Source organism: Dermacentor variabilis, chromosome 6 (genome assembly GCF_050947875.1).
Source record: "Dermacentor variabilis isolate Ectoservices chromosome 6, ASM5094787v1, whole genome shotgun sequence".
In the NCBI taxonomy this organism is placed as follows: domain Eukaryota; kingdom Metazoa; phylum Arthropoda; class Arachnida; order Ixodida; family Ixodidae; genus Dermacentor; species Dermacentor variabilis.
In genome coordinates this window covers 130,128,946-130,154,166 of record NC_134573.1, presented here as the reverse complement: position 1 = coordinate 130,154,166, position 25,221 = coordinate 130,128,946, and the positions used below count along the sequence as shown (strand labels likewise).

The 25,221-nt window shown below is 43.3% G+C and overlaps 3 protein-coding genes across 3 annotated transcripts in view; 2 read left to right on the top strand and 1 right to left on the bottom strand.

The window, feature by feature from the left end:
- Positions 1–9,701, bottom strand: part of LOC142585233 (protein regulator of cytokinesis 1-like) — a 30,267-nt gene extending 20,566 nt beyond the window's left edge. Inside the window, exons 1-3 of the mRNA XM_075695825.1 lie at positions 9,434–9,701; positions 4,500–4,755; positions 1,271–1,504 (exon numbers count right to left, since the gene is read on the bottom strand). Coding sequence (XP_075551940.1) covers positions 1,271–1,504; positions 4,500–4,755; positions 9,434–9,471 — 528 coding nt within the window. The 5' untranslated portion in view covers positions 9,472–9,701. The remainder of the gene's footprint in view (positions 1–1,270; positions 1,505–4,499; positions 4,756–9,433) is intronic.
- A 392-nt stretch (positions 9,702–10,093) lies between these two features.
- Positions 10,094–14,015, top strand: RpL13A (ribosomal protein L13A). Its single transcript, XM_075695824.1, has 6 exons — positions 10,094–10,186; positions 10,706–10,778; positions 10,964–11,029; positions 12,055–12,302; positions 13,036–13,158; positions 13,892–14,015. The coding sequence occupies exons 1-6, from the start codon at positions 10,166–10,168 to the stop codon at positions 13,976–13,978; spliced, it is 618 nt and encodes a 205-aa protein (XP_075551939.1). The 5' UTR covers positions 10,094–10,165; the 3' UTR covers positions 13,979–14,015.
- A 4,138-nt stretch (positions 14,016–18,153) lies between these two features.
- LOC142585230 (EEF1A lysine methyltransferase 1) lies at positions 18,154–25,137 on the top strand. The gene is made up of 5 exons (XM_075695822.1): positions 18,154–18,297; positions 18,549–18,672; positions 19,423–19,505; positions 23,006–23,280; positions 24,807–25,137. Exons 1-5 carry the CDS (start codon positions 18,293–18,295, stop codon positions 24,938–24,940), a joined length of 621 nt encoding a protein of 206 aa, XP_075551937.1. The 5' UTR covers positions 18,154–18,292; the 3' UTR covers positions 24,941–25,137.
- Positions 25,138–25,221: the final 84 nt, after the last annotated feature.

Here is a 25,221-nt window from a genome sequence, read left to right as displayed (position 1 = left end):
ACTTACTATCAATACAAAAACTGATAAAGTTTAATCTTGTGGTTTTCTTTCTTCAGAACTGTAACTGATCTAATTCCATTTAACATCAAAGGGAAAACTCCTATAGCAAACAAAAACGAAATTAGATTTTCTTGTAAGAAAAATTTATGGTTGCCCAAAATACGCCAATTATTATGATTGGTATGTATACAGACTAATTATAATTGCTGTCAATTTAGAATAATCTACAATCACATGTAAAGCATGTGTTCATTAACCCAGTTGAAAAAAAAAACTATTTTGTTATCAACATCTAATAATCTGCACTTCACCATGCATTTGATGATCTGCTTTATATTTGATTTCCTGGTGTGTTTCTTCTGTTACTTCATGTGATAATTCGAAATTTATTGTTTTTCTTGCCATTGAACTGCTGTTTCATTTCACTTATCTTTTTAGGCAACTACCTGACAGAAGGTCCCCACACAGCTGTGTGCTCTGGGACTTCCTTCTGCAACGTCGCAAAGTAACGATGAAACCTGTGCTGCGAGCACCCTACCAGATCACAGAATATTTGTTGGTTCTAAAATTTGGAATATATTCTGCCAGCCAAATGAAATATGCACAGAATTTCACCACAATAATAAAATAAACACTTCCTTACTAAAATTAGGGAAATAAGGTTCCACTTTGTAGCTAACAGAAAAAAAATTGCAGCCAGATGCAATATCTACATCCTTTGTTTTTTTTTTTCATTCTGCAATTGACAGCTCTAACATGTATTTCATTCCATTAGACACCTAGGACTTGAAGCTGCAGGTGACATGAACCCTCTGCATACCCAACGTGGCCTCAACTCAGTCCAGTGTGCCGACTATTGATACTATAGACTTTGACAAAAGCACTGCCGCGTATGACACAATGTTTGTTATGCCGCGGTCTGTTGGCAATGGCAAAACAGTTGTTTCTCTCTTCTCATATCTTGCAGCCTATAACTTATTCACGTGCTTCGAGTCCACCATTCAATTCTTCTAATGAAAAGACATGACAAGAATGTCTGCACAGTACCTCGACGTTGAATGACTAATTATGGAGACTCACTAGCAAAAAAGTATTCCCCTACCACCTTAACTTTTTTTTTTTTTCAGTGGAATCTCCAGCACCTTAATATAAAATTATGGAACCTTTGATTCATTTATCAACACTTCATGATTCATGACCAAGGGGAATATTTGATAAATTGAACGGACGGAAATGCATGAACAAGGAGAAACAAGGACTAGATGCACACCTTTTCCTGTTCGAGAGCGTGGAGATGTTCCCGCAGCTCATGCAGCTCCTCCTGTGATGGTATTGCGCCACCATTGCCAAAAGCAAATGCAGGCTCTTGCAACCTCTGGCAGAGGTCTGCCTCCTCGCTTCTCAACATGCGAAGCTCTCGCTTGCGGGAAGATCTTATTTCCCGCAGCCTCTGTGCAAGCGCTCGCATCTCGTCTTCTTGCTGCACTACTGTACGGCCCTTCGGCTGTGTTGGGAAGAGGACCAAAGAAGACATCAGGCTCAGCTGGTTCACAGAAAAATGGCAGAGGTCCAGCTGCAAATGCACTTTGGGCACAGCTTGCTAGCAAGTTAAGCCAACTTCTGCTTAAGATCACTATTGTCTCACGTAGAGGTTTCAAACATTTTATGCCAGTCAATGGCAGCTTGACTCATCCTTCTGAACATATGTCACACGCTGCCAATCCCACACAGAATTATTGCCTTCGTGCTCTATTCAGAATTTCTCCTTTCTCGCAAGGCATGCAGTCAATAAAGAAGTGCATGTGCTTCAAGCCTGTGATTGAACTTGTATGCAAAGTGAAGCATTGGTGACTGCACAATACATTAATATTTAATTACTGTTTAATAATGATGTATCATCAGGAAAGGCACAAAGCAACATGCTACCACAGTCTTTTACATATTTATAATGGGGGGAGGAGGGTCAAGTGTCTCGTAATAAAGTCGGGTAAATTGTGCTCATTTATGGACAGCCGACCATAATTGACACCTGCAGGGGTTATAGCAGGAGGGGCGTGTATAAATGTAGTGTTCTAGATTTGAAAATACTAGTAGTTTGCACATTACGAATAGCACAAGAGAGTGGGAATATGTCATAGTAATTAAGCATTGTTGTCTTATGGACTGTAACCAAGGCTTTTCCTTCTTTTAATGCAATAGCACGCACACAAGAACCGACGTAAACAAAGCGGGCCATACCATTAAGAACATGCTACACAATTATTGATGAATGCTCAGTTACAATGCAAGCATGAAATTAGGCTTAGAACATTCGGTTCAAATAAAAATACATAGTCAATCAAGGACAAAAGAAAAATTATCTTAACCAGCACAGTGAATGCAGATTTAGGCAGATGTGTCTGAATGCTCATCAGTGCATATTCCTAGACATAGGCCTTTTGGGGCCACAGACCACAGAACACTGATCTACAGTGCCAGGTATATGATAGGCCGCTAGCACTAGCCAGTGTACATAATTAGCAACCTGGCCAGCGGCTACTAGTTTGGTGTACACTACTTACAGAAGGGCCACATAATAAAAAAACTGTACTATACATTTTACAGAAGAGGAGCCTACGCATTCGCTGCAATCAAAACAAAGAATGCATTGTCACTCCCTTGCCCTCTCACCCACAGCAGCTGCTGTCACGCGAGGTACCACGCTTAATGGTAACTCGTGTGAAAAGCCAAGTGCCTTCAAAGTGACTAATTGAGACTGGCTGCAAGGTGCACTTTTTTTTTTGTGCTCTCATGAAGGGGTTGCATTCTTTTTTTCTGTCTTTGGAAGCGTGACAACTTTCATAACTTACAGAGGAGCCTGTGTCTTCACTGCCCAGCGAGTGCACAAAATAGGTGACGCAGAATTCATGAGTCCCCCCCCACCCCACCAGCAATGAATGCCTGAACTTAAATGCAATAAAATGGCCATAGAAGGTGTACTACTCACAAATGTCTCATACATAACGTATTTCGGCAGTGGCAACATGGTGTGTCCCTACATGGCGTCAGTGCATTAACATTGTTACATTAACGTCTATAGTTGTGAGATGGGTTCTGCCAGAATTTTTTAAAGGCCAACTACAACGAAACTTTGGGGCACGTAGAAAGCCCAATTCCTGATTAGTGCAGATACAAAGCAGCCTTTGTGTAAAATATTGCTTCTGGAACAGTAGCGGATGATGCGTCACAAGTATCGAGCAAAAAAAAAGAAAACAGAAAAATGTCACCGCTACCTTTCAGTGGAAGTGACGCACAAAGTGAAATGTCAAGAACCAGCACAGTGTCAGGTCATGACCCCAGAGATCAGGCAGCATCTACAAAGTGCTCAAAATATACAAGGCCATAGATTGGGATTTACATTGCACCTTACAACCAGGTAGGCATGTTGCCTACCTAGGTGGTACTTCAAGGCTGTTTACAACAAAAGCAGACATTTAAAAGCACTGTAGTTTTGACAAGATTGGCTAAACTGGTTACAAATGAGTAGCATATGCTATTGATGCAAAGTGAAGTTAGTTTGCAGTTGGCCCTTAAAACTGCTTGCAGAAAAAAACAAGAAAAAGAGCAAAGAAAACATCTGTATTTCTGACACCACAGACCTTGATGAAGAAGAAATTACGGCCACTGACCAAGTCAAGGTGAAAGAACACACAGAGACGTTTCGGGACCCATACGGGTTCCTTGATCACACTAAAAGCGGGCAAGAGCCGCAAGTCGTTTTTATGCCAAAATGTGACGTAGGGAATGGGTGTAGTTAGCAGGAAGATTTCCATCAGTCCTGTTGATACTGTTGTCAGTAGTTTGATACCATGCGCAGACTGCAGCTGCAGCTACATCGGTGAAACCGGCAAATTCACGAGAAGATTAAAAGAGCACCAAAGGGACGTCTCCAACAAGAAAAAAGTATCGAACGCCCTTGCCGAACACGCCGGTAATCGCAGTCACCGCATCGATTGGGAAAACGCTGCTATAATAGCTAAGGAAAAGAATTTGATGACGCGACTCTTGTTAGAATCTTTATTTATTCAAACTACTGACAACAGTATCAACAGGACTGATGGAAATCTTCCTGCTAACTACACCCATTCCCTACGTCACATTTTGGCATAAAAACGACTTGCGGCTCTTGCCCACTTTTAGTGTGATCAAGGAACCCGTACGGGTCCCGAAACGTCTGTGTGTTCTTTCACCTTGACTTGGTCAGTGGCCGTAATTTCTTCATCATCATGTTACCTGACCAGACGAACTTTCGTCGAACTCTTGACTACCACAGACCTTGTATTCAATTACAACAGTCACAATTGACATGGTGAAACTCGTAAAATCGATCAATTAATTGAAGTCACTTTACCGTGATCCCATTATGTACAGAAAAAAAAATAGACAAGATCCAGTAGAAGCGGTGAGGGGGGATGCTTTAAAGCTGATCATTCCAAATGTATAACCAATTTGAGACTCACCAAGGTGACAGGCATGCCAAGCTCCGAGGCCAGACGCTCCACTTCACTAGTGTAAGAGCTGATGCGCGTTAGTATTCTCTCCTTCATCTCCTGCTGATCTTCTCTCATAGCCATGAAAAGTTTCACAACATGCCTCTTAGTTCTTCCAAGGCGACTTCGCATTGCCTCCTGGTCGATCCCAAGGTCATGCCACAATTCTGCCAGTGCACGTACATTGTCCCCAACGACGTCACAGATGTCACGCGTCGTGGCTGTACTGCATTTGGAAACCAACAGCAGAGGCTTCAGTATGCTCTGCTTTCGATGCTTACCCCGCTTCAAAAGCAAAATACAAAGCTTGTTACTGTATGAAAGACACTGGCCAAACGAGTTCACAGTAAATTAATGTCACGAGCAGTTTAACTGCACTATGACGATTGCAAAACTGAGCATGTAGGTATAAAACACAGCGCAGGATCTCCAAAATCCCCACAAGCGTGGCAATGGAGCTCCTTATATTGCATCAGTCTCTCAAAATCCCCGAACCTAGTTAAAATATTGGCAAATAACATAACCGGAGCATTATACCAGTGATGTGTGCATTACAACACACATGGGTTGTAATAAATTGTTAAGGTACTTCAAGCACTTTCCGGGGGCTTACTGCCCACTTCTGTCAGTCTGTCTTCAACCATTTTCCTGACAACCTGGGTAACTTGGTAGTTCATGGTGGAATGGGTAGTGCATTGAGCTATGCTAAGGGAAAAGCTCCAAACCAACCTGCAGACCAGCTTTGGACAAGAGGTATGTGGCACTAAGTACCTATGTCACTGGGTATGCAGAACTAGGTATACGTCACTGGGTACGTACCGCTCTTCAAAGAAGCTATTTGATAACAACTTGGGTCATTGTGTAGATGCCAGTAGGTGCGAGCCGCTCTTTAATGAATGTCTTTCCCGGCAACACTTTAGTGAGCTGCACCATGAGTGCAATAAGTATTTGCTACACTTCAACGAACTTCTGGTCTTGGAGGCCACTTGCGGGCTTCTTGGCAGCACCACTAGATGAAGCAGCGTGCTCAGAAAGAAGCAAATAGAGGACCCCTGCTGCCCCACAACGAATTTCTCAGCGATAACAAGTACCAGTATGCCATGGGTTTTGTAGGCCACCCACAGGCTTCGCAGCGGCACAGCTAGATGGCATAGAGTGCTTATAGGGAAGCAGTGGAGAGGAATCCCGCTGTAGTACACACTTCATACAGAATGCGTTTTGATGGTGGAAATACACTATGGAACTATATTCTTCGATGTTAAATGCATAGTGGAGAGTCATCGTGAGATGGGCTCTGCCGAATTTTTCGGCCTGTCCTTAGTATATTGACCTTGTACTAAAATGCCAAAAAGGCCACTCTTGCCAAGAGAAGAAAGAGCCTTTCTAAGCCAGAAAAGACGCAAGAACTAAAGCCAGGTGGCGACACTGCCTTGAAGTTCCTGCGCCAGCTCACAGTGACGTCATGGATTTTGACAGAGTCTGCTTGAGCCTGGTTATTTCTTTGGTAATGAGTAAAATTTATTACATTGCATTATAAAAGAGCCAAAGATTGAGCTTGACAAGTTTCAATAACATTTACTCAGCACCAACCCAAATACGAAAAAATAATTTAACATTTGCAATGTCACACTGACGCACCGGCACTTGGGTGTAGGCATGAAATTTAAAATATTTCTGTTTAAATAATCAGCCTATTATTGCAAAATTAATTAAAGTGTTTGGAAAGAATACTGCGTATGTCAGATGTAACAACACTCTTGGAATTTTAGATCAATTAGACTCACAGTTGCCGTAGAGGCCTGGCAAGCCAGAAAAGCTTCCTTTGGAAGATTAGTGGGATCTTTACCAGCACCTTTGTTATTGAACTAAATATGATGCATTTAAGATGGGAAGCTAGAGCTCAAAATTTTCTTTCCTATGTACAGGGTGTGGCAGGTATTTGAGAACACACATTTCATGACCCCCATCCTCTAGGTACATAATAGCTGCAAATACTTTTTTGCTGCAGGTAACCATGGCAGAACTTCACTTAACTCAGCAAATGAAGAGGCATGCAGTTATCGAGTCCTTGGCTGCAGGACACCCCGATTCAGAGATCGCAACATTCTTGAAGGTTGCCTGATCATTCGTGTTCAAAGTTCGGAAAGAAGTGGAGGTTGCCAAGGGCGATGTGGACACTGTTTCACAAAGCAAACAACATTGTCAGCGTTCTGACACTCTTAGGACACCAGAATGCATTAGTCGCATTCGAGGTATCATTGACAAGGACCCCAGCAAGTCGATAAGAGCCCTCGCCAAGGAGGTGGAGGCTGACGAGGCCACTGTCAGACATGTGGTTCATGAGGACCTTCGCTACAATGTTAGTCATAAATTATAGGTATCTGATATCTGTCTGTTTGCATGTGGGTGTAACTTTGTTCTCAAATACCTGCCGCACCCGGTACACTCAGCAGGAAGGAAAATTTTTATTCGAGACCTCAATGCTCTTTAGAAGAATTGCTGACAATCCAAAAATTTAAAATAAACTGAGGCACAAAGCTTACACATCCAACGCTTCATGAGAAACGTAAGGAAACTAGTTCTGTAGACAGTTATTGATAAATGTGCTTACAGCTTCCATGTAATTGTTACAATGCTTATTGAGGCTTTGCAAAAGAATCGCAAATAAGTTGTTCACAGAGTAAATCACAGAGTGCTGTATAATACGAGGGTTATTCAAAAAGTAGGGTCTGTTTGCTTGTGTTTAAATATTTACACGTCAGAACAAAGCTCTATTTGTGTAGCTCTATCTCTTATTTCTTTGTGATGGTAATGAAGTTATTGTTTTGGCCCAGTATAGTCGTTTGCTTGTCAGGGAATGTAGACAATGTCCCCAAAAATCATTGCTCTCGCCTGCTGTGAAGTGCGACTTGTAATTCGATTTTTGCATGCAAAAGGATCATCAGCTTTTGAAATTCATGGGGAGTTCTGCTATAGTTTATGGGCCTACAGTGATGAGGAGGGAAAGGACAGAACGTTGTGTGGAGAGTTCAAAAATGGCCGCAGAGGTGTGCACGAAGAGCGGAGTGGGAGGCCCAGCATTCAGACCAATGAAACTGTTAAACAAGTGGACCGGGAATTGCGATTAAATCGACGACTGAGAGTTAGTGGGCTGATAAGTTTCTTCCTGTTAGACACACTATAATTTACATGATTGTAACTGAAAAGCTAGGATATCACAGAGTGTGTGCAAAGTGGGCACCAAACTGCTTACTCACATAACTCAAACAGCAAAGAATGTCAAGTGGACGAGTATTTTTGGACTGCTACAAGATGGAGACAAGTTTTCGCACATTGCTACAGGCGGCGAGACTTGGATATCCTACGCTACTGCAGAAACAAAACAGTAATCAATGCAGTGGCACCATTCCTCTTCACCAAAATCGGAAAAAATCAAGCTGTCTCCTTACTTGAGAAGGAAAATGATGGCTAGCATTTTCCGGGACAAAAAAGGCACTCTTTTGGATGATTTCATGGAACATGGGAACACAGTCACAGCTGACGTATACTGCAAAATGCTCACCAAACTGAGACATGCAATCAAAAATCAATGGCTCAGGAAGCTGTCCAACACGCAAACCAAGAAGATTCAAAATTTTGGTTGGGAACATTTTGCTCAGCCACCTTACAGTCCCAACCTTGCACCAAGTGACTATTTCCCCTTCTTGCAATTGAAACAGTGGCTTGGGGAATAACAGTTTGAAGACAACAAGAAACTCAAGACCGCCATTGTCGACTGGTTCAATTTACAGGCAGTGAACTTCTATGCAGAGGAACTAAGCAAACTGGGGCAGCAGTACGAAAAGTGCTTAAAGGTAAAAGCAATTATGTAGAAAAGTGAAGTAGGTTTGTACTAAACTAAACCCACCAATAAAAGCTTTTAATAAATAATATATATCATACTGAAAAGATTTTCTGCCAAAAACAACACACACAAGATAAGTTTGTCGAGATATGTCCAGTGCTTTCACCCTCATTAAACAGTTGAAGTAGCGCCCGTGGTGTCATCGTCTTTCTTGTGTGTGTTGTTCTTGGCGCAAAATCTTTTTAGTATGCAACATGACCAACTATCCCAGCAGTTAACTATTCTAATATTATATATATATATATATTTCTTATGTACGAACGGCCCTTATTCAATAACCCTCGTACATCGGATGTGCAAATAGGTCATGCAGTTTACATAAGTGCAATATTGTTTTCCATTGCAGAGTTACAGAGCTGAAAACGTGGTGCCATATTTTCTTTAATTTTGAGAAAAGATCAGCCGGCATATATATATATATATATATATATATATATATATATATATATATATATATATATATATATATATATATATTCAAGCTGTGGTAAGATACTGCTGCCAAAGCAACACTCCCGGGGGAAAAAGAGATGCTCCAAATTGATGACATACGTGCTACTGTCGGGAGTTTTTAAAAATGCAACAAACATCAAGTTCTGTGCATTGCATGTCAAGAAAAACGCCTTCTTTTCCATGAATATAGCAAATTATTGTATTATATATATATTGACGAGCTGGTGCAGTGCGTCGGAGCAAATGAGCAAACACGATGAGAAAGAATCACAAAAAGGAATTCTTTACATAGTACGGCCCCGTTGGTCCTTGATCATGAACTGGAAGCTCGTACGGTACACGAGTGTTCTCGCGCCCCGCCCTCTGCTGCAAGAGAACTCGAAAGCTAATGGTCAACCGGCATGCATTCAAGCCGTCAAATCCCGCTGTTCAGAAACAAGGAAGTTTGGCATGACATTGCAGACAGTTCGGTCACATCGCATCAAAATCGCTGCTTTTCAAAGGCTGTAAGTACAGAAGTAGGCACCAAACAAAACGTCGTACTCACCACATCTCTTTGATTGCGCGGTCCTCCGGTTCTTCCATGATTCCTCAAGTCGAAACGGAGGCACGGGAGGTTGCACACTGTTGGTGGTTGGACAGGTTGGTCGGTTAGACAACAAACTATTTGGACAAAGTTATTTTATCTAGGGGCCTTAGATAGGGACCAGGCCATAGAATAAAATATCCGCGCACAGCACAAATTCGGCGGCATCTGGGTGGGAGCCAATCGGGTATCTCGCCAGAAAATATATGTGCACCCATGGACGTATGACGCCTCGATGCCTGCGCCGCTTCTGTGTGCCAAATGACAAAATATATGAAATTACGGGATTTCATTTGATATTTACTGACTTCACCAATCATTTATAAATTATACAGTATACTAAATAAAGCCTGGTTATTATAAAATTGTTATTGCCACTGACTTGCCTATTAGCGTAATGTCTCTGCACTTCATTTACATTCCAAAGGCGAAATCGTCGTCAGATGTACAATATCACGCAATAAATTTAGCTATAAATTCACCTATATGAAATGCAGTAGTAATAATTTTATTCAGGACGTCTGGTTTAGTCTGGTGCGTTAAATTTAACTACAGCAAGCTTTTTCTTTTCCCTTTTAGCAAACTTTGCGAAATCCGTGAAATTACATTTAGTCTGGCCACCATGATTGCGCCGTGTTGGCTTTTGGGAGAACCCCGTCGAAGTCTCTTTTCCATGTCTCTTCTCCGGTCAAGATGACTGGGTTTTCACGGAAGGTTCGTGGTGGTCCGTACTTTTCGCTCCGAGACGTCGTAAATCTTTGTTAGTGGCAGTGTTCATTCGTTTTAATAATTCATTAATGTGTAGTTTCAAAATTACGCGTAATTTTGCTTGACTTTAGTTAAAACGCCTCCATTTATTGTTGGATTCCTTTCACGTGGCGAGACTGACTGGTGCCCTCGTTTCGAGCGTGCGCTAATATCTTAATTCGTTTTTGCCACTAAGAAAGCCGACATTGTTTTTAGTCAGTGCAGCTTGAACTTTGATTTAATTCGTCGTTACGTACTGATTGTTAGTGTCAAGTGTCGCCACATGTTGTGTTAGGCCTATTCACGCCGGTATGTCTGCGTGAGCGTTCGAACCTTCGCTTGTATTCGTGTACGCTTTTGCTTTGGTATGCGCTGTGATAAATCGTTGATGTTATCGACATACGAGTCGGAAGTCTGAATTTGAACGTGGCAAGTTTTCGGAGTGCTATATCGCTGACTCAGTCGTGTTTTTCTCTCATCTTGCAGCCCATTATCATCGACGGCCAAGGCCACTTACTTGGCCGTCTCTCTGCATTAGTAGCGAAAACACTGCTTCATGGTAAGCATCCTTCATAATTAATATGCTCACACTGCGTTGACATGATGATAATTTCACATCCACACGTATGATCGATGTGATTATACCTTTACCATGCATCACCATCTGAGTCCCTTCTCGGTTGTGAAGTTTGCCGAGGCGTCGGATGTTCTTTTGCATTCATTTGCTGTTTGCCCTCTGCCCAGGCCAACGGGTGGTCGTCGTTCGATGCGAAGGGATCTGCATATCTGGAAGCTTCTTCAGGAATAAGCGTAAGACTGTTTTCTAGCACTTGTCAAATTTCCCGTGTAGTGCACGTGCTCGGTTACACAGGCAACGTGCCGCTTTTAAGTGTGGAAAACTAGCTGCGCGTTTCAAGAACCGAAATGTATCGTTAAGTTAGGAATGGAGTCAACGTGATCTTTCAAAGACGCCCAAAAGGCGTTTGGAAGACGTTAAAATGTAGCATCTGCTCAAAAGTACACGGGTCACTTGATGAGGTGCGAGTGAAGCTTCTATAAATTCTAACAAGATGTGTGTGGCAGGTGAGGCTTTAATAGGAAAGAATTTATTTGCAGCTGCATGATTACCTTTAAAATTTTGTTAGCTCGTCCGTCACCTAATGGCTGATTTCAACCTGAGGAGCCAAAGCTGCTAGTGCAAAGTATCAACAGCAACATAATCATTACCAAAACTTACCATTACTTTTTTAAAAATATTTTTAACAAAACAGTGATGTTGCACTTCACACATGGTTGGATAAAACACTGTTTAGCAGTGTTAGTGGTGCTGTCCATGTCTTGAGATTTTGCAGGCTCACATGGTGCATGCTCTCGGCAGGCATTTCAATCACCTTTATCTCGTGGACATGCCATTCAGTGAGCAACAAGTCTCAGCAAAATGTCTCTGAAGATAACAGACCATGTAGCTCAAGTTGCATGCTGGGTGCCAAACATGAGGTGCCAGTTCTGTGCCATATATTTAAGGTTGCGCGCAGCTATGAGGCATGTGGTAGCATAGTCCCGTGAAGCAAGCTGCTGCTCGATAAAAGGTGACAGGTCTGGTAGTGTAGCCACTTTTGCTTGAGGGCGGGTGAAGCAGGTGCTGAAATAGCAAGGCAGGAGTCTTGGTTGAGAGCCAGTGTTGTCTGTTGGAGGGGGCATCTTGACTTCTGCTATAGTGCTGAATGTTTGTTGACTTGCAGTCGTTTTGAAGGCTTTCATTGTAGTTTGTACCCACCTGCTCATCCTATCACTGGTGACTTATTTGCACTCTCCTTCGCCCATTCCGTGTGCAGTGAAGTACCTGGACTTCCTGCGCAAGCGGTGCAATGTGAACCCAGCGCGGGGGCCCTACCACTTCAGGGCGCCCAGCAAAATCTTGTGGCGAACGGTGCGCGGCATGCTGCCGCACAAGACCAAGCGTGGCTCCCTCGCACTGGACCGTCTGAAGGTCTTTGAGGGTGTGCCGCCTCCGTACCACCGCATGAAGCGCATGGTGGTGCCATCAGCGTTGCGTGTGCTCCGGCTCAACCCAAGGCGCAGGGTATTGTACATCTCTGCTTTGCTCGATGAATGCCATACTGTCTGGTCGAAAGCGACTCGCCCCTTGGAATTTCATGTTTACCTGTTAACAAGCGGGGGTGCGGGGTCTATAGCCATTAAAGACCGGTTTCTTTTCCAGATTTGTTTCTAAAGCACTAGTGCCCAAAGATGCATAGTTCCATATATTTTGTATAAATTAACTGAATTGTTTAAACACAAGTTAGACAATTGTGTTCCACTTCAAATTGGTATATAAACAAGTAATGGTACAGAAATTGCTATGTGATCGTGTGGAGACAAGACTTGAAAGCATTCATTGAGTGCTTTAAGGATTCTTTCTGAGCTTCCCATTTTTCCGCTTTTGCTGCAAATGTGTGCAGGTCTTGTCTTCCTATTTATGTGCAGCAATCAGCAGTGATCATTGCAGAAACCAGAAAGGCAGCAAAAGTTCATGTAGCTTTCCATTGGACAATCAGTAAAGGGAGTCTAAGCTGTCTTTTGACATAAACGTGCGAAAAGCTGGTTCAGTCGCCCAGTGCTTCCTCCCCTGCTTTGGGCTTCAGCTCTCATGAGAATCATTTTCAGTTGTGATGAGCTTCTATTCCTTACCTACATTGAGCCCTCCCACAGAGGGCAGTGCAATCAATCTTGAAAGCTGATTTTGCGTAGGTAACTAGTGAGACCAGTCAGATTCGTGGCATGAGGTAAACTGGTAGTGTCACTTTCACCTGCAGTACTGCACTCTTGGACGTCTTGGCCATGAAGTTGGCTGGAAGTACCAGAGCGTCATCGAGTCTCTTGAGCTGAAGAGGAAAGCCAAGGCTGCCCTCTATCACAAGGCCAAGAAGACGGACAGGGTGAGTGTGGGGACATCTTGCTTTGTGCGTGCCTGTGGGCGATTATGCATTCTCTCCAAGACAGCACCACCACCCAAGCCTTTGTTATTGCTGTGACAGCTTTGCTTAAAAAGGTGTTAGATGATGCTTTTTGCATAGCTTATGCAGCACACCACATTAGACTTGGTAGTGCCTTCAGCAAAGTGGCCATGTGTAGCAATAATTCACACGCAAGTGAAATGGTGTCACATTGTGTATGCAAAGGGTTCAATTTACCCAAAGCTTAATGTGTGTAGTTGCTACCTTCCCACCATCGGGCAAAATTGGCTATACCAGTGTGTACACAGATTTGTGCACCGTTACTGAAAAAGGTATTAAACAAAGGTATTCGCTTGTCAGGTCTGATTTTATTATAACTACACTGACAGTGTGTTTTCTCTGTGCCTAGATTACTTTTCATGTGCTTTGTAACAGTACTGTTTGCTGTCAGCTAAATAGTTTTGTTAACTTATACAGTAAATGAAGGACTTTACAAACTTCCTTATCCTGTAAACTGTTCAGATATCCCAAGTGATGGGAGGTGGTCTGTTTTTGCAGAGGCTGCTTTAAAACTGTTGGATTCCATGATGCCTTATACCTACATTGTTTGATGATCTGTGATACCAAAACTTTTACTGAGAATCCTGAGCAGCAGAAACCTCTGGCTTGATCGTTGTGAGCAAGGTAATCTAATGTTTTGCATCTTTCCTTGCAGAAACTGCTCGCACAGGCCAAGGAGCTCTCTGCCAAGCAGGTGGAACCGATGGCCAAGGTCATCAAAAGCTATGGCTACGCTGTGTGATAACACTTGTTCAAGAATAAAGACAGAGTGGGCCGTGCGAGGCGACTGTTGTGAGCATTGCTGAGAATGCTGTAGCAATTTAAGTTATTCCATTAAAAGCCAACTCCGAGATTTCATTTTGGCTAGTTGTAAATTATTAGTTTATATTACTGAAGCAACGTTTGCACAGGTGGCAATTGTCCAGTTTTCTTAACCGCCTTATTAAGCACATTCACCCGATAATTAGTGGATGACACAAATCCCAGCCTCTAAGCCTTGGGCATCAACGTACCCCAGAAGCCTTGCGCCTAGGTTTCCATACTGTTCCTGGTTCTGCATAATTTCTGGTGAGCAGTGTTAGCCTAATTTTCAATGCGCATTCTTAAAGTTCATTTGGGGTGTGTAGTACCTGAATGGAGGGCCCAAGCACCTGAACTTTAGGTAGCATGCTGTCAGCCCACTGAAATTCTTGCATACGTTAAATTGCTATTAAAAAACCTCCAGCTGCTTTATAAGAAGCACGAGTTTTGCATGCTAGGACTTGAGCTTCAAGACTATGCAGCTGCCCAGAATTCCTTTGCGCTTGGTGCAGTGTATTGCAGCAGTTTTGGCCCTTCCTGCCATAGAGGCCAGAAGCATAATTGGATTGTGCACACAGCATACAAGTACTGGTGTTTAGACTGCTAGTTGGCTTGTAAATACTCTTGCAAAAGCCAAAACGCTTGCAAACATTTTAGTTCCTGTGGGCTGTGCCAGGCAAACTTGTTTAGTAGGTCCCTTTGCAATTTCATCAGTTTTTGGCATTTGATGGGAGAATTATACTGAGCCGAGGCAAAGCCGTGGATTTTTTTAGTGGATACACTCCTGGCAAGTGCAGGGTGATAATGCATGTTTAGCTGGCTGGTAGAATTTGTGAGCTTTAATTGGTGCATCTGGCAGGTGAGCGGAGACATTTAGGCCACCAATTGGTCTATAGTTTCTTACGTTAAACTTTTCAGTTGGATTGAGCCTTTATGGGACAACCAATGCCCGGCATCTCTTGTGTCTATGGCCATGTAATCAACCTCGCCACCAGCATAATGTTCACTGCCTGTGTATATGATGACTATGCAGACCGATGTTCTCTCTATTGCACAAATGCCGTACGTTGTAGGTCTTCCTGGAGTGCGTCTCATGTCCCCAGGGGACAATGAATAAACAAGCTTGTGCCTTAGCATGATATCCCATGACACGAAGCAACTTAAGATGTGCAGATTATTCTTCATCCCTACAGGACCCTCAGTACCATTAACATTTTATTGGTAAATGTTGCCTACAGGCAATACGCCAGAAAAGAATGTTTTGCTGAATTTCAGTATTGAGTATAAAGTTTCTTACTAAATATCTTAGGCGAGCAATGCACGGCAGGTGGCAGGGAAGAAATTTGGCGCCCGATTCGCTTCCTTTCTACAGCACAATTGGAAATGAGACTGATGCAAGGTCTTTACATGTGGTATCCCACACGTGAAGCAAGTGAAATGTACACGTATGGGTCAGTCGTGGTGGCTGCATTTCGATGAGGGCGGTGACGCAAATTCCAAACTGAGCCGTAGGTGGCTTGAAGTGAGGCTCACTTCCAGTTTCCTGCCTGGTGTTTCCCCCCTGTTGCCTTTGGGTTGTGAACTCTAAGTGACAATGGTTCATGGAACAGAACAATTAAACAGCCATCCTGGAAAGGTACGGCCTAGCCTTTACACAATAAAACATAATGCAGGGGCTGCAGATAGCTGGATGAGTGGATTCCCAAACAATTATGGAAAACTCCTGTTCCGTTACTCAAATAGACCCAGCCACCTCTCCCGGACAAACCTTGCTGTTACACACTGGGTTTTTTTCCGATATCTATACGCACGCCACGTAAGACCCATACACAAGGCAGGCATATTTCAACATTGGCAAAGCATGTTTTATATGCTGCTGCTTTTATATCGATGCTTGCACGCTTTAAATTTCGTTACAAGAAACCAAAGGCAAGCCCTATTCTTCTAACTGCGGTATGAACATGTTCTCACCAAGAGCTGTCTTCTGACAATTATTGGTTTCACAACATTACCGAACGTAAAAAATGCTGCAATTAGCTCGAGAAATCCCAAGACGAGGCTCCTTGACATCCTGGAGAGGGGATTGCACTAACCTGCCGGGTTAATACACTTGAATTACATAATGGTGCTATCAAGTACCACATTGAGAACAGACCTAATTCATCATCAATCGACACAATTCATACCTACTGAGATTACTCTGAAGCATTCCCTTCTACACTTTTTACATGCTCAAACATCACCCCCTAGTGTAACCATACACATGAAAGAGACCACTGCAAGTAGAGCGCCTCAATACCATAGGGCATCGAGGCACCGTAACTGCAAGATGTGTGCCTTGCACTACGCTACTGTTGGCCCACATAAAGCATCATTGTGTCCTGACATGAGGATATGGCACCAAGATTGGTAGCCCAGCTAGACTTGGACAGAGTCTTTCAAAATTAAAGTTACTCCATTCACCAGTGTGATTTTCTGTAGTGTAGTTTTGCCAGTGGAGCTTCGCTGTGGCCGTGGGGGAACATTTGTTTAGCATGCAAGCATACATACTCTATATATCTTTCTCTCCCAATTTTGGTAAGTACACATCACATGTGCCGTTTGGAATTGCACATGTCTGGAAGAAGCAACAAAACTCTCGGCGTGAACTCCGGTGGTTTCAGTGCACATAGTTGTTTCCTCTGCAAAAGTGGCACGTACCCACCATGGGGAATCGAGCAGTTTGCACAAAATAGGTAAAGGAAGTTTCGAATGTACAACTTTTTTGTGGCAAGAAACAGTGCTGTTCAATGATTTAACTCTCTTTATCATAGTGGAGTGAACAGAAAGATGTTCGGAAAGCTTTCGTTTAGGAACTTGGCCGATGCGAGTCAAGAATGCAGTCGTTCATGGCATTCCGGTGGCTGTACCCTAATGTGGAAGCTCAAGAGGAAAGTTTTAGAGGGACTTTGAGAAACCTTTTTAACAAACACAGGAAAGCAAGCAGAAAGTGGTGAAGTGTTTCTGGTTAATGACAAAGGGGATATTTCTAAACCAAACCTGTGCAAATTGAAATTTAGTGCCACTCGAGTGTCTGGCAGAATTTGTAGTTCCAGGGGCATAGTAGGTGGTGGTAATCTGAACACTACGCATAATACAATCGCTGAAATCTAGGGTGGCAAAGGAAAAACTATGGGTCCACTTGGGGAAGCCTTTGCGAATAAGTAGGCACATTTTACCCCCGTATCATCGAACTATCCCTGACTCCAAGTTCTTCCTGCACTCCACCAAATTGAGCGCAGCACTGCCAGTGAAGTGCCATGACACTTCTGTCAAAGGGCAGCGTTGCCATCAACTTTCTTGGGTCGAGGTGGAGTGCTGAGAGGAGACATTCTAGAATAAGGAAGAACTTTGAATAGATGATTAGTAAATATGGGGGTAAAGTGTGCCAACGCATTGGCAAAGGCCCATAGTTTGTCTTTTCCCCGCCCTAGGTTCTAGAGACTATCTTATGCCTTGTATTCAAACTACCTCCACCTACTATTCCCATGGAACCATAAATTCTGTCCAACACTCAAACAGCAGTTCATGTGTGGAACGGTTATGCTAACGTTAAACAAATTTTCTCATGAAGCGCAGTGAACACATTTGTTGAGGTGGAGTGTTCTAGAAGTTAAACGAAAACAGAAGTTAACCCAAGTTAGTTAAACGAAATAAATTCGCAAATGAGGAGGAGCCAATGGTTGTAATGCTTGCAAATTTGTCCGAGGTGCACTGTAATCTTGCGGCGAATTCTAAGATGTGGAGATCGCCTGTCCCTACCAAAAGGGACGGAGGGGGGGTGGGCGGTGGGGAGCGGAGGCAGGAGGTCGATTTGAAACTTTTGGTCGCCTCAGAAGCAGCGTGCGACAAGGAAGTTTGAAGTCGCGACAACGTGCGATATCTTGAGGTATGGTGATTGCTGAGAGATCAACATCATATTGTGAACACAAATACCGCCCAGCGCGTGATACAGCACGGTTTGGTTTTCGAGCACTTTAACGTTCGTGCACTGATCCCCACAAACATGCCCACAAAGCCCCACAAAATGGTATTTGTAAACGTTGCTCGTGCCGTAGTAACGGTTTACAGCAACGACATCGATATCAGCAACATGGCCGCGCCCAGTTTGTTTGGATTCATACAAAAGTGACCATTAAATCATACGACTAAATAGTCGTAAAATACATTGGAGTTGGCCAAGACACTATTTCGTGCCCTGCGTCATCGGCAAAACATGAGGTGAAAGTTCTACTGTATTGCGGAACGAGATCTCTCTTCGAAAAACCGGTTTCTAGGAGCGCAAAGGGCGCGGCAAGCTGCGCGCCTAAAACCGGTTGCGTGAGTTGAGAACTCATCGGTCGGTTTTAATAAACTAGAGCAGAGGTCGAAACCAGTTTTTTTCTTCTGCAGATCGCGCCTTCCCGGATTCCCTCCCGCCCCATCTTCCCGCATTGTGAAAAATATCCGAAAGTGCATGTTTCGTTATGCAGGTCTAGCGAATCAGCTGATGACGAAAGTCCGCCGGAGCTCTCCGACTACGCGAAAGCCGCGCTGGAAGAGTTTTTGCGCGAGAGAGAGGAGCAAGAAAAGGGAACTGCACCACAGGAGGACTGGGTACGTTTATCTCTGCGAACATAAACGCTTGGTTTATGGTGATAGCCATTTGATAAGCCGATGCTGCTAGCCTGATCGATAGCAGATATCTAAACAACGCAAGGAAAAAAAATATCAAGAAAAAAAGAACTAATATTAGGGCACATTCACACCGGCGACTGACAGTGGTCGCGCGACCAAGTTGGTCGCAAAGCGACCAGTCGCAAATGGTCGCAAACGGTCGCCTTTCTTGAAAAGCGACCATTTTGGGCCAGTCGCTCTCTGCGCGATTTTTCAGTCGCGCGACCGTGGTCGCAAAACTGATAAACCAATCAGCGGGACACCGGAAGTGATCTTTCGTGTGTCTACATCCGGCCTCCTTTGGCGTCGCGTTAAAATTCCGCGTAGATCCCAAGAGTTCTCGCTGAGAACGATAATCTCCGGGATTGCGACTTGCGGGTCGCGCTCAGCCGGGCTTGCCGGTGTGAACATCAGTCGCCTTCGGTCGCTTTTTGATTGCGAGTCGCAAATGGTCGCGCGACCTCCTCAAGTCGCCGGTGTGAATGTGCCCTTAAGGTGCGACGTTACCCAAAACAGTGGACTACATGGACAGTATTACAATTGTCGCATCTGCCCCATGTTATCGACAGCTGCTACATTCAGAGAACAATTAGTCATATTCTGTGCGGCTCTCTTTGTCCCGCGTAATTTTTGCGATACCATCACGACAATGACGGTGTTTATTTCTTTGCATGCTTCTGTTCACCCAAGCAATTAAGCCAGTTCTGGTACAGTGACGAGACAGCAGCGGCTTTGGCCAAGGAAGCATTGCGTGCAGCAGGGCCTGAAGGAGCGTGAGTTAACTTCCTGTCACCTATTTCTTTTGGGCCCTTACCTTGCATAGTGTGGGCAACGGGAGATAGTGATCTGCAGCAAATAGGGTGGGCGAGTCTGAAACCCAATGTGTTATCAATTAATATCCCAACATGTGGACCTGCCTCTAACGAGGCGATGGCAAGGCTTGTGCGAGAAGAGAAAATGATCTTCTACTGCAACCTAGCCCTTTCTTCATCAGCCTGTTTTATGTCCACTGCAGGATGAAAGCCTCTCCCTGAGATGTTCAATTACTTGCTCATTTCCTAATTTTATTACACCACCTAGTTTTCTGCCGTCCTTGGCTGCTTTTTTTTTTCTTTTTTTGCTTGGCTTTGCAACAAATGATTGAGGACCTTAGCCACAAAAGTCTGAACATTAATATGCAGAAGACCAAGGCAATGTTGAGTAGCCTAGCAAGAGAACAAGAATTTATGACAGGCAGCCGGCCTCTAAAATCTGTGCAAAAGTATGTTTATCAAGGCCAGTGAGTCGCATGGAAACTCGATCAGGAGAAGCAAATCTACAGAAGAATAGAAATGGGTTGGAGCATGTACAGAAGACATAACAACACATGATGGGTAGCACATCGCAATTTTTAAAAGTCTACTATCATTGCATTTTACCTGTACTAACACATGTGGCAGAAATTTTGAGGTGGTGCATATTAAAGAGCAAATGGGGGTAGAATATTTTAGCTGAAATTAGGAGGATGAAATGGGAGTTGAGCAAGCCAATAGGGCATATAACCAGTGGTCTTTTATAAGAGTTACAGAATGGGAGCCCTTTTCTACCAGTGTATAAACTAGTCTTCACCAGGGCAGTAGCATTCCTTCTTGGCAGGATATATGTGGGAAGAAGAAATGGTGCATCTTGTAGGTATTGTAAGCCTGCTTTCTCTTTCACATAAGCATTGTTTAACATGTGTGTTGCACTGCCAAAACAGTCGAACAAATCTGAAACCTTACCAGTGTTTACACCTTGCCTTTCAATAAAAGTTTAAAAGCCTCAACAGTCTGATCTCTCGCAACATCTGAAAGTGGTCCCAGCAACTGATAGCTGCCTGATGTTCACCAGTGGTGTTGTGTCCATTTGCATATTCAATATAGGCATGGATTTCAGTCGCCTGTAACAAATGAACATTCAAGCATGTTGTGATTTGGATTGGTATGTGATTTGGATCTGGTAAACCTCAGTCAAATGTACAATAAAGAAATAAGTGTACTCCAGGATACTGTAACGTGATTTGACCTCCTGTTTGCAGTTTATGGCCTTGACCTCTGCAGTGCCTTGGCCATTCAAAGCAGACAATTTGCATATAAAGCTATGCAAGCCTGTGCTTTAAACAGACAAGGCACTTTTTTTTCCACCTGAATCTAATAAATATAAATAGCCTCTGATGCAGCTCATCTTTTTTTTTCTGGCTTCTTCAAGTCCTGCCATATCTCACCCGAGGCACCTCGTACATTAAATTGCACTTTCGCTTAAATTTGGACAAGATTACATAAAATATTCATACTGAATATGAAGTCAGATGCCTGTAGAAGTGTATGCAATCGTTTAGTTATAGTTTTGCTGCCAGCTTTCGAGAATATTGGCACTAATTTGATGTGGGCCGTTGTGTCAGGCCAGACGACAAAATGGAACCACGAAGTGTGTTTCGAATACCACAAGATTAAATGAAAATCCAGGCTGGAGTGTAAACATGGTAACCCACCACACAATTTTGCATCTCAGTTTCTGTATTTGTGCAAAAGTATTTACCATATCAAACATCAGGAGATGGTCTCTTTGTTCACGTACATGGAGGTCCTGCTTTTGGCATCTAACTGGTAATTTCAGCTGTTTTTTTTTTTCACGTTTTTAACATAACATTCACTAATAAGAACCGTCTTGCAAATTGATTATGCTTCTTCGGGTTTCAGAAGAGTGTCTGGCAGAATGAAAACAAATTTTGCCATGGTATAACTAGTGGTAGTGTTAATGGACTTGGTAGACAAGATTAGCCATACAACATGCATACTAAAGCCACCTTGGCATCTAAGCAGCCATCAAAGCCTTAGTTTCATTAGAGAGATTTAGAATAGCGGCCCCCAATAGTTTGGGGGCAAAGAGCTTTGTGGATGTTAGCATTGAAGCACACAGGAGTGAAGAACTTTAGAATAGGGCTTTGCACTTGCGGATAGGGTCTTGTGCTGACAGTGCCACTACGGTGTCAAAGAAAAGCTATTAGAAATAATTGAATAAAATATACCATTTTATGATAAGAATAGGAATTTCGACTTTTATGTATTTGCTTTTAAATACAATGCAGAGATTATCTAGAGATTATTGTGTAAGCAGCAAACAATTAGTTGCCCTTAGTTTTGAGTAACCAACTCTACGTGCCTTCACCAGCCAAGCTAAGCTGTGTTAGGCCTACTAGCCATAAAATCCACAATCGAATTCGGAATCAGCTGCTTCTAATGAATCAGTCTTGATAACACACGCTAGTTGAGAGAAAGCGATAACTGCAATCACTTCTCTTAGCTTGCGAACTTCACGCGTTACCACGAATTGAACCCAGTTTGGTGCTAGGTTAGAGCTGTCACTTCGATGGGTGCCGCCATGTTTATTTACGCAAACCTTTTTGGGCAACTTTTGGGGTTCCCGCTAAATCAGTGAAATAGCATGCCCAACGCAAAACCCAGACACAGTTTGCTTCTTGCGCATGCGCAGTGGCTTCGACGCTATTTCTTTGGGACCCCGAATGTTTGGGGCCCCTATTCTAGAACTCTCTATTGAGTCACGTGGCATTTTGTGTGCCAATTCATAGTGTCTCCTTAGTGTTATACAGTACACATTTTTCCAAGCTTGACAACGCAGTGCTTTTGAGGCATTTTCACTTTTAGAATGTTGTATCCGAGTCTATGGTTTTAGTCATAATTTCTGATGAGTGTCACCAACTTTGCTCATTTGGTCTGCCCAATCCTGCCTCAACTGCTGGGCGTTAGTCATTTTTTATGATATGTTAGTACTTCCAAGTCTCACCTTGTTTTAATCTTGTGTCCAACTTTGGTGTCTTGTTCATGCAGCACTGCTCTCTTCTGAGCAGCTGAAAAACCCCATATTTTATGTTTTGAAAGATCTTTCAAAGCAAGTCTTTCCTTGCAAAGCTGGATGCCTTCAGTGTAGTTAGGTGTGTTGTACTTCTTTGTGCATGCACATTCCATCACCATCCTTCCTCTGACGAACACCACACATCGGCTCTGTCCTTGTGATAGAGCCAACAGCTACAGGTGACGAGACCGTGTGCAGGTGATTGCTGCTGCAGCAGCCTACCGTCATTTAGATTCCGACATTGTGCTGGATCTTCGTGTTTTTTCTTTATTAACGGCATTTGTAGTTTCATCTCACTAACTCTGTCACTAAGTATACTTTAGCCTTTGATAACAGTTGAAGGAGCAACTTAACGTACATTTTAATGACATTGTCATTGCAGGATTGCTTGTATCTCATGCCCAACTCTGTATGCTAAGCTTCGAGAGCTGGGCTGCAAGAACACACTCAAGCTCCTAGAGTTCGACCGGAGGTTTGAATGTCATGGGGAAGACTTTGTGCACTACGACTACAACGTCCCGCTCAAGATACCTCAGGACTGGCAGGGAAAGTTCACAGTGGTGGTGCTCGATCCCCCTTTTCTCTCCGAGGAGTGTTTGTCGAAAACTGCGGAAACGGTACAATTCCTGCGGCCCACATTTATAATCCTGTGCACAGGTGAGTAATAATGGTTGCTGTCATCTCCATGTTCTCCTAGTTGTACCACAGTTTTCATTGCCATAGGCAAAAGTCAAGTTCCAGAAAACCTGAACACAGTTATTTTCTTAAGAACGAAAAATCCTGCATTGTAGCTTTTGGTTCTTCACCTTGGCAGAACTAGACGACAAGACATATGCAGATAACGAGAACATGCTTTGTGAGTCCTGCAAATTCTGCGCATTACCTAAATGGCCTTTTGAGATGAATGGAAGAGCAACTCGAGCAGAAATGACAATTCAGCATGGTAGCATGTAGGAAGAACGTCGCTGCATGCTAGTTTTGAGGATGTCTTCAAGTACAGGTTGAGCTTGTTCAGTCTCGGACAGCTTTTACCCTGCACACCTTTCTAGAGTACCGTGCATGGACTGGCCTTGGCCATAATTGATCCATACAACTCTGTCTAGACAAAAGTCTGTATCATAGTGTCATATCAGACAGGGTAGCTACATTTGATGCCGGACAGAGAGTGGTGTGGTGTGCTAATTGAATTAAGTACAGAAAAATCCTATCTTGTAGTGTTCAACTTGGATGTTTGTTTTCCTTTCCTCTTTATAGCGAAGCTGTATATGGCTAGGGCATTTCCGTCGTCCTCGAACATCAGTTGTCCACGAGCAACCCGCAAACTAGCTCGTTGGTGCCCCTCGGTGCAACTGCGCTAATGCGCTCGTGCCACTGCTTACGCATTTGTTGTCATCTCCTTCTACAGGTGGCTCCGTTGGTGCGAGCCATTCATTGCCTAGAGGATACTACTATCATCATCATCATCAGCTCGAGCATTGTCGTCTTCTTCCACAGCTGGCTCGTTTGCCGCTCATCTCTCCAGCACAGAATTTCAATTCTCTTCTGTCACTGTAATGGGGAGGCTGCGTTAAATTTTTAAAATTTACAGTGGCATGAACCATTGCTTAAGGGGGCATGAGCCATTCATTGTCTTGCATGACAGACGCATTTAATAACACATGATACGAGAATGTGTGTGCATACCTATTGTCACAATGATCACCGATCAGGACAACAAATATGTTCGTACCTTTGTTCAAAATTCTATGTCATCTCTGTGTCGTGTGATAAACAGCTTCACTGGTCATCCACCTTCACAGAGTGGAATGGCTCATGAATGTTTAAGCTAACCGAGAAGTGACAGGATAGCGTTACAAAATTGGCTTGTGCGACAAATGTGGCTTGAAAACCAACATGTTTAGCTTTGCTTTGAGAAAAGAATATACACAGCAGGACATGCTAGCCCTTTAAGACCACAGAGTTCGCATCAGACGTGCCGCAACCATCGTACAAATTATTCAAATGCTGGTGTCATGCTAAGCACATAGTTACCTGAAAATTAATCTCAAAGCACCCGGCAGTAAAGTTTTGAACATAAAAAGTACAGGCTGTCCTCATGAATTTACCACCATGTTTCAGAGCTAGTGGCTGCTACTTTGGACCACCATTTCTCACTTGATGTGATTTGTCTCTTTTACTTTCAGGTGCAGTGATGGAGCCCTATGCAGAACAGCTCCTCGGCCTTCGACCATGCAATTTTGAGCCAACACACACACGGAAGCTTGGCAACGAGTTTAAATGCTTTGCCAACTACAACTTGGATGAATTTTGCTTCTGAATTGTTGTCGACTGAAAGTGTTTTCCTAGTCCTAACAATCCCCGGTAGTTTTTACAACTAATCAAAGTGTTTTCCTAGTCCTAACAATCCCTGGTAGTTTTTGACTAATCAAAGTATTTTCATAGTCCTTACAATTCCAGTATTCTTTATCAGAGGAAACTTATATACATGCATGAAATAAAACAAATACAACAAAACTGTGGATACTAACTTACTATATTGACTGCAACGGAGCAACCGTAAAAATGAACAGTCCTTCAGCCGGAAAAGGAAAAGGTTAG

Coding starts and splice junctions, on each gene's coding strand:
- RpL13A (XM_075695824.1), top strand. CDS start 10,166: ATGACTGGGTTTTCACGGAAG. Junction 10,779..10,963: donor AGCGAAAACACTGCTTCATG/GTAAGCATCCTT, acceptor CCCTCTGCCCAG/GCCAACGGGTGGTCGTCGTT. Junction 11,030..12,054: donor AAGCTTCTTCAGGAATAAGC/GTAAGACTGTTT, acceptor TTCCGTGTGCAG/TGAAGTACCTGGACTTCCTG.
- LOC142585230 (XM_075695822.1), top strand. Junction 18,673..19,422: donor CTGCACCACAGGAGGACTGG/GTACGTTTATCT, acceptor TGTTCACCCAAG/CAATTAAGCCAGTTCTGGTA. Junction 19,506..23,005: donor GCAGCAGGGCCTGAAGGAGC/GTGAGTTAACTT, acceptor TTGTCATTGCAG/GATTGCTTGTATCTCATGCC.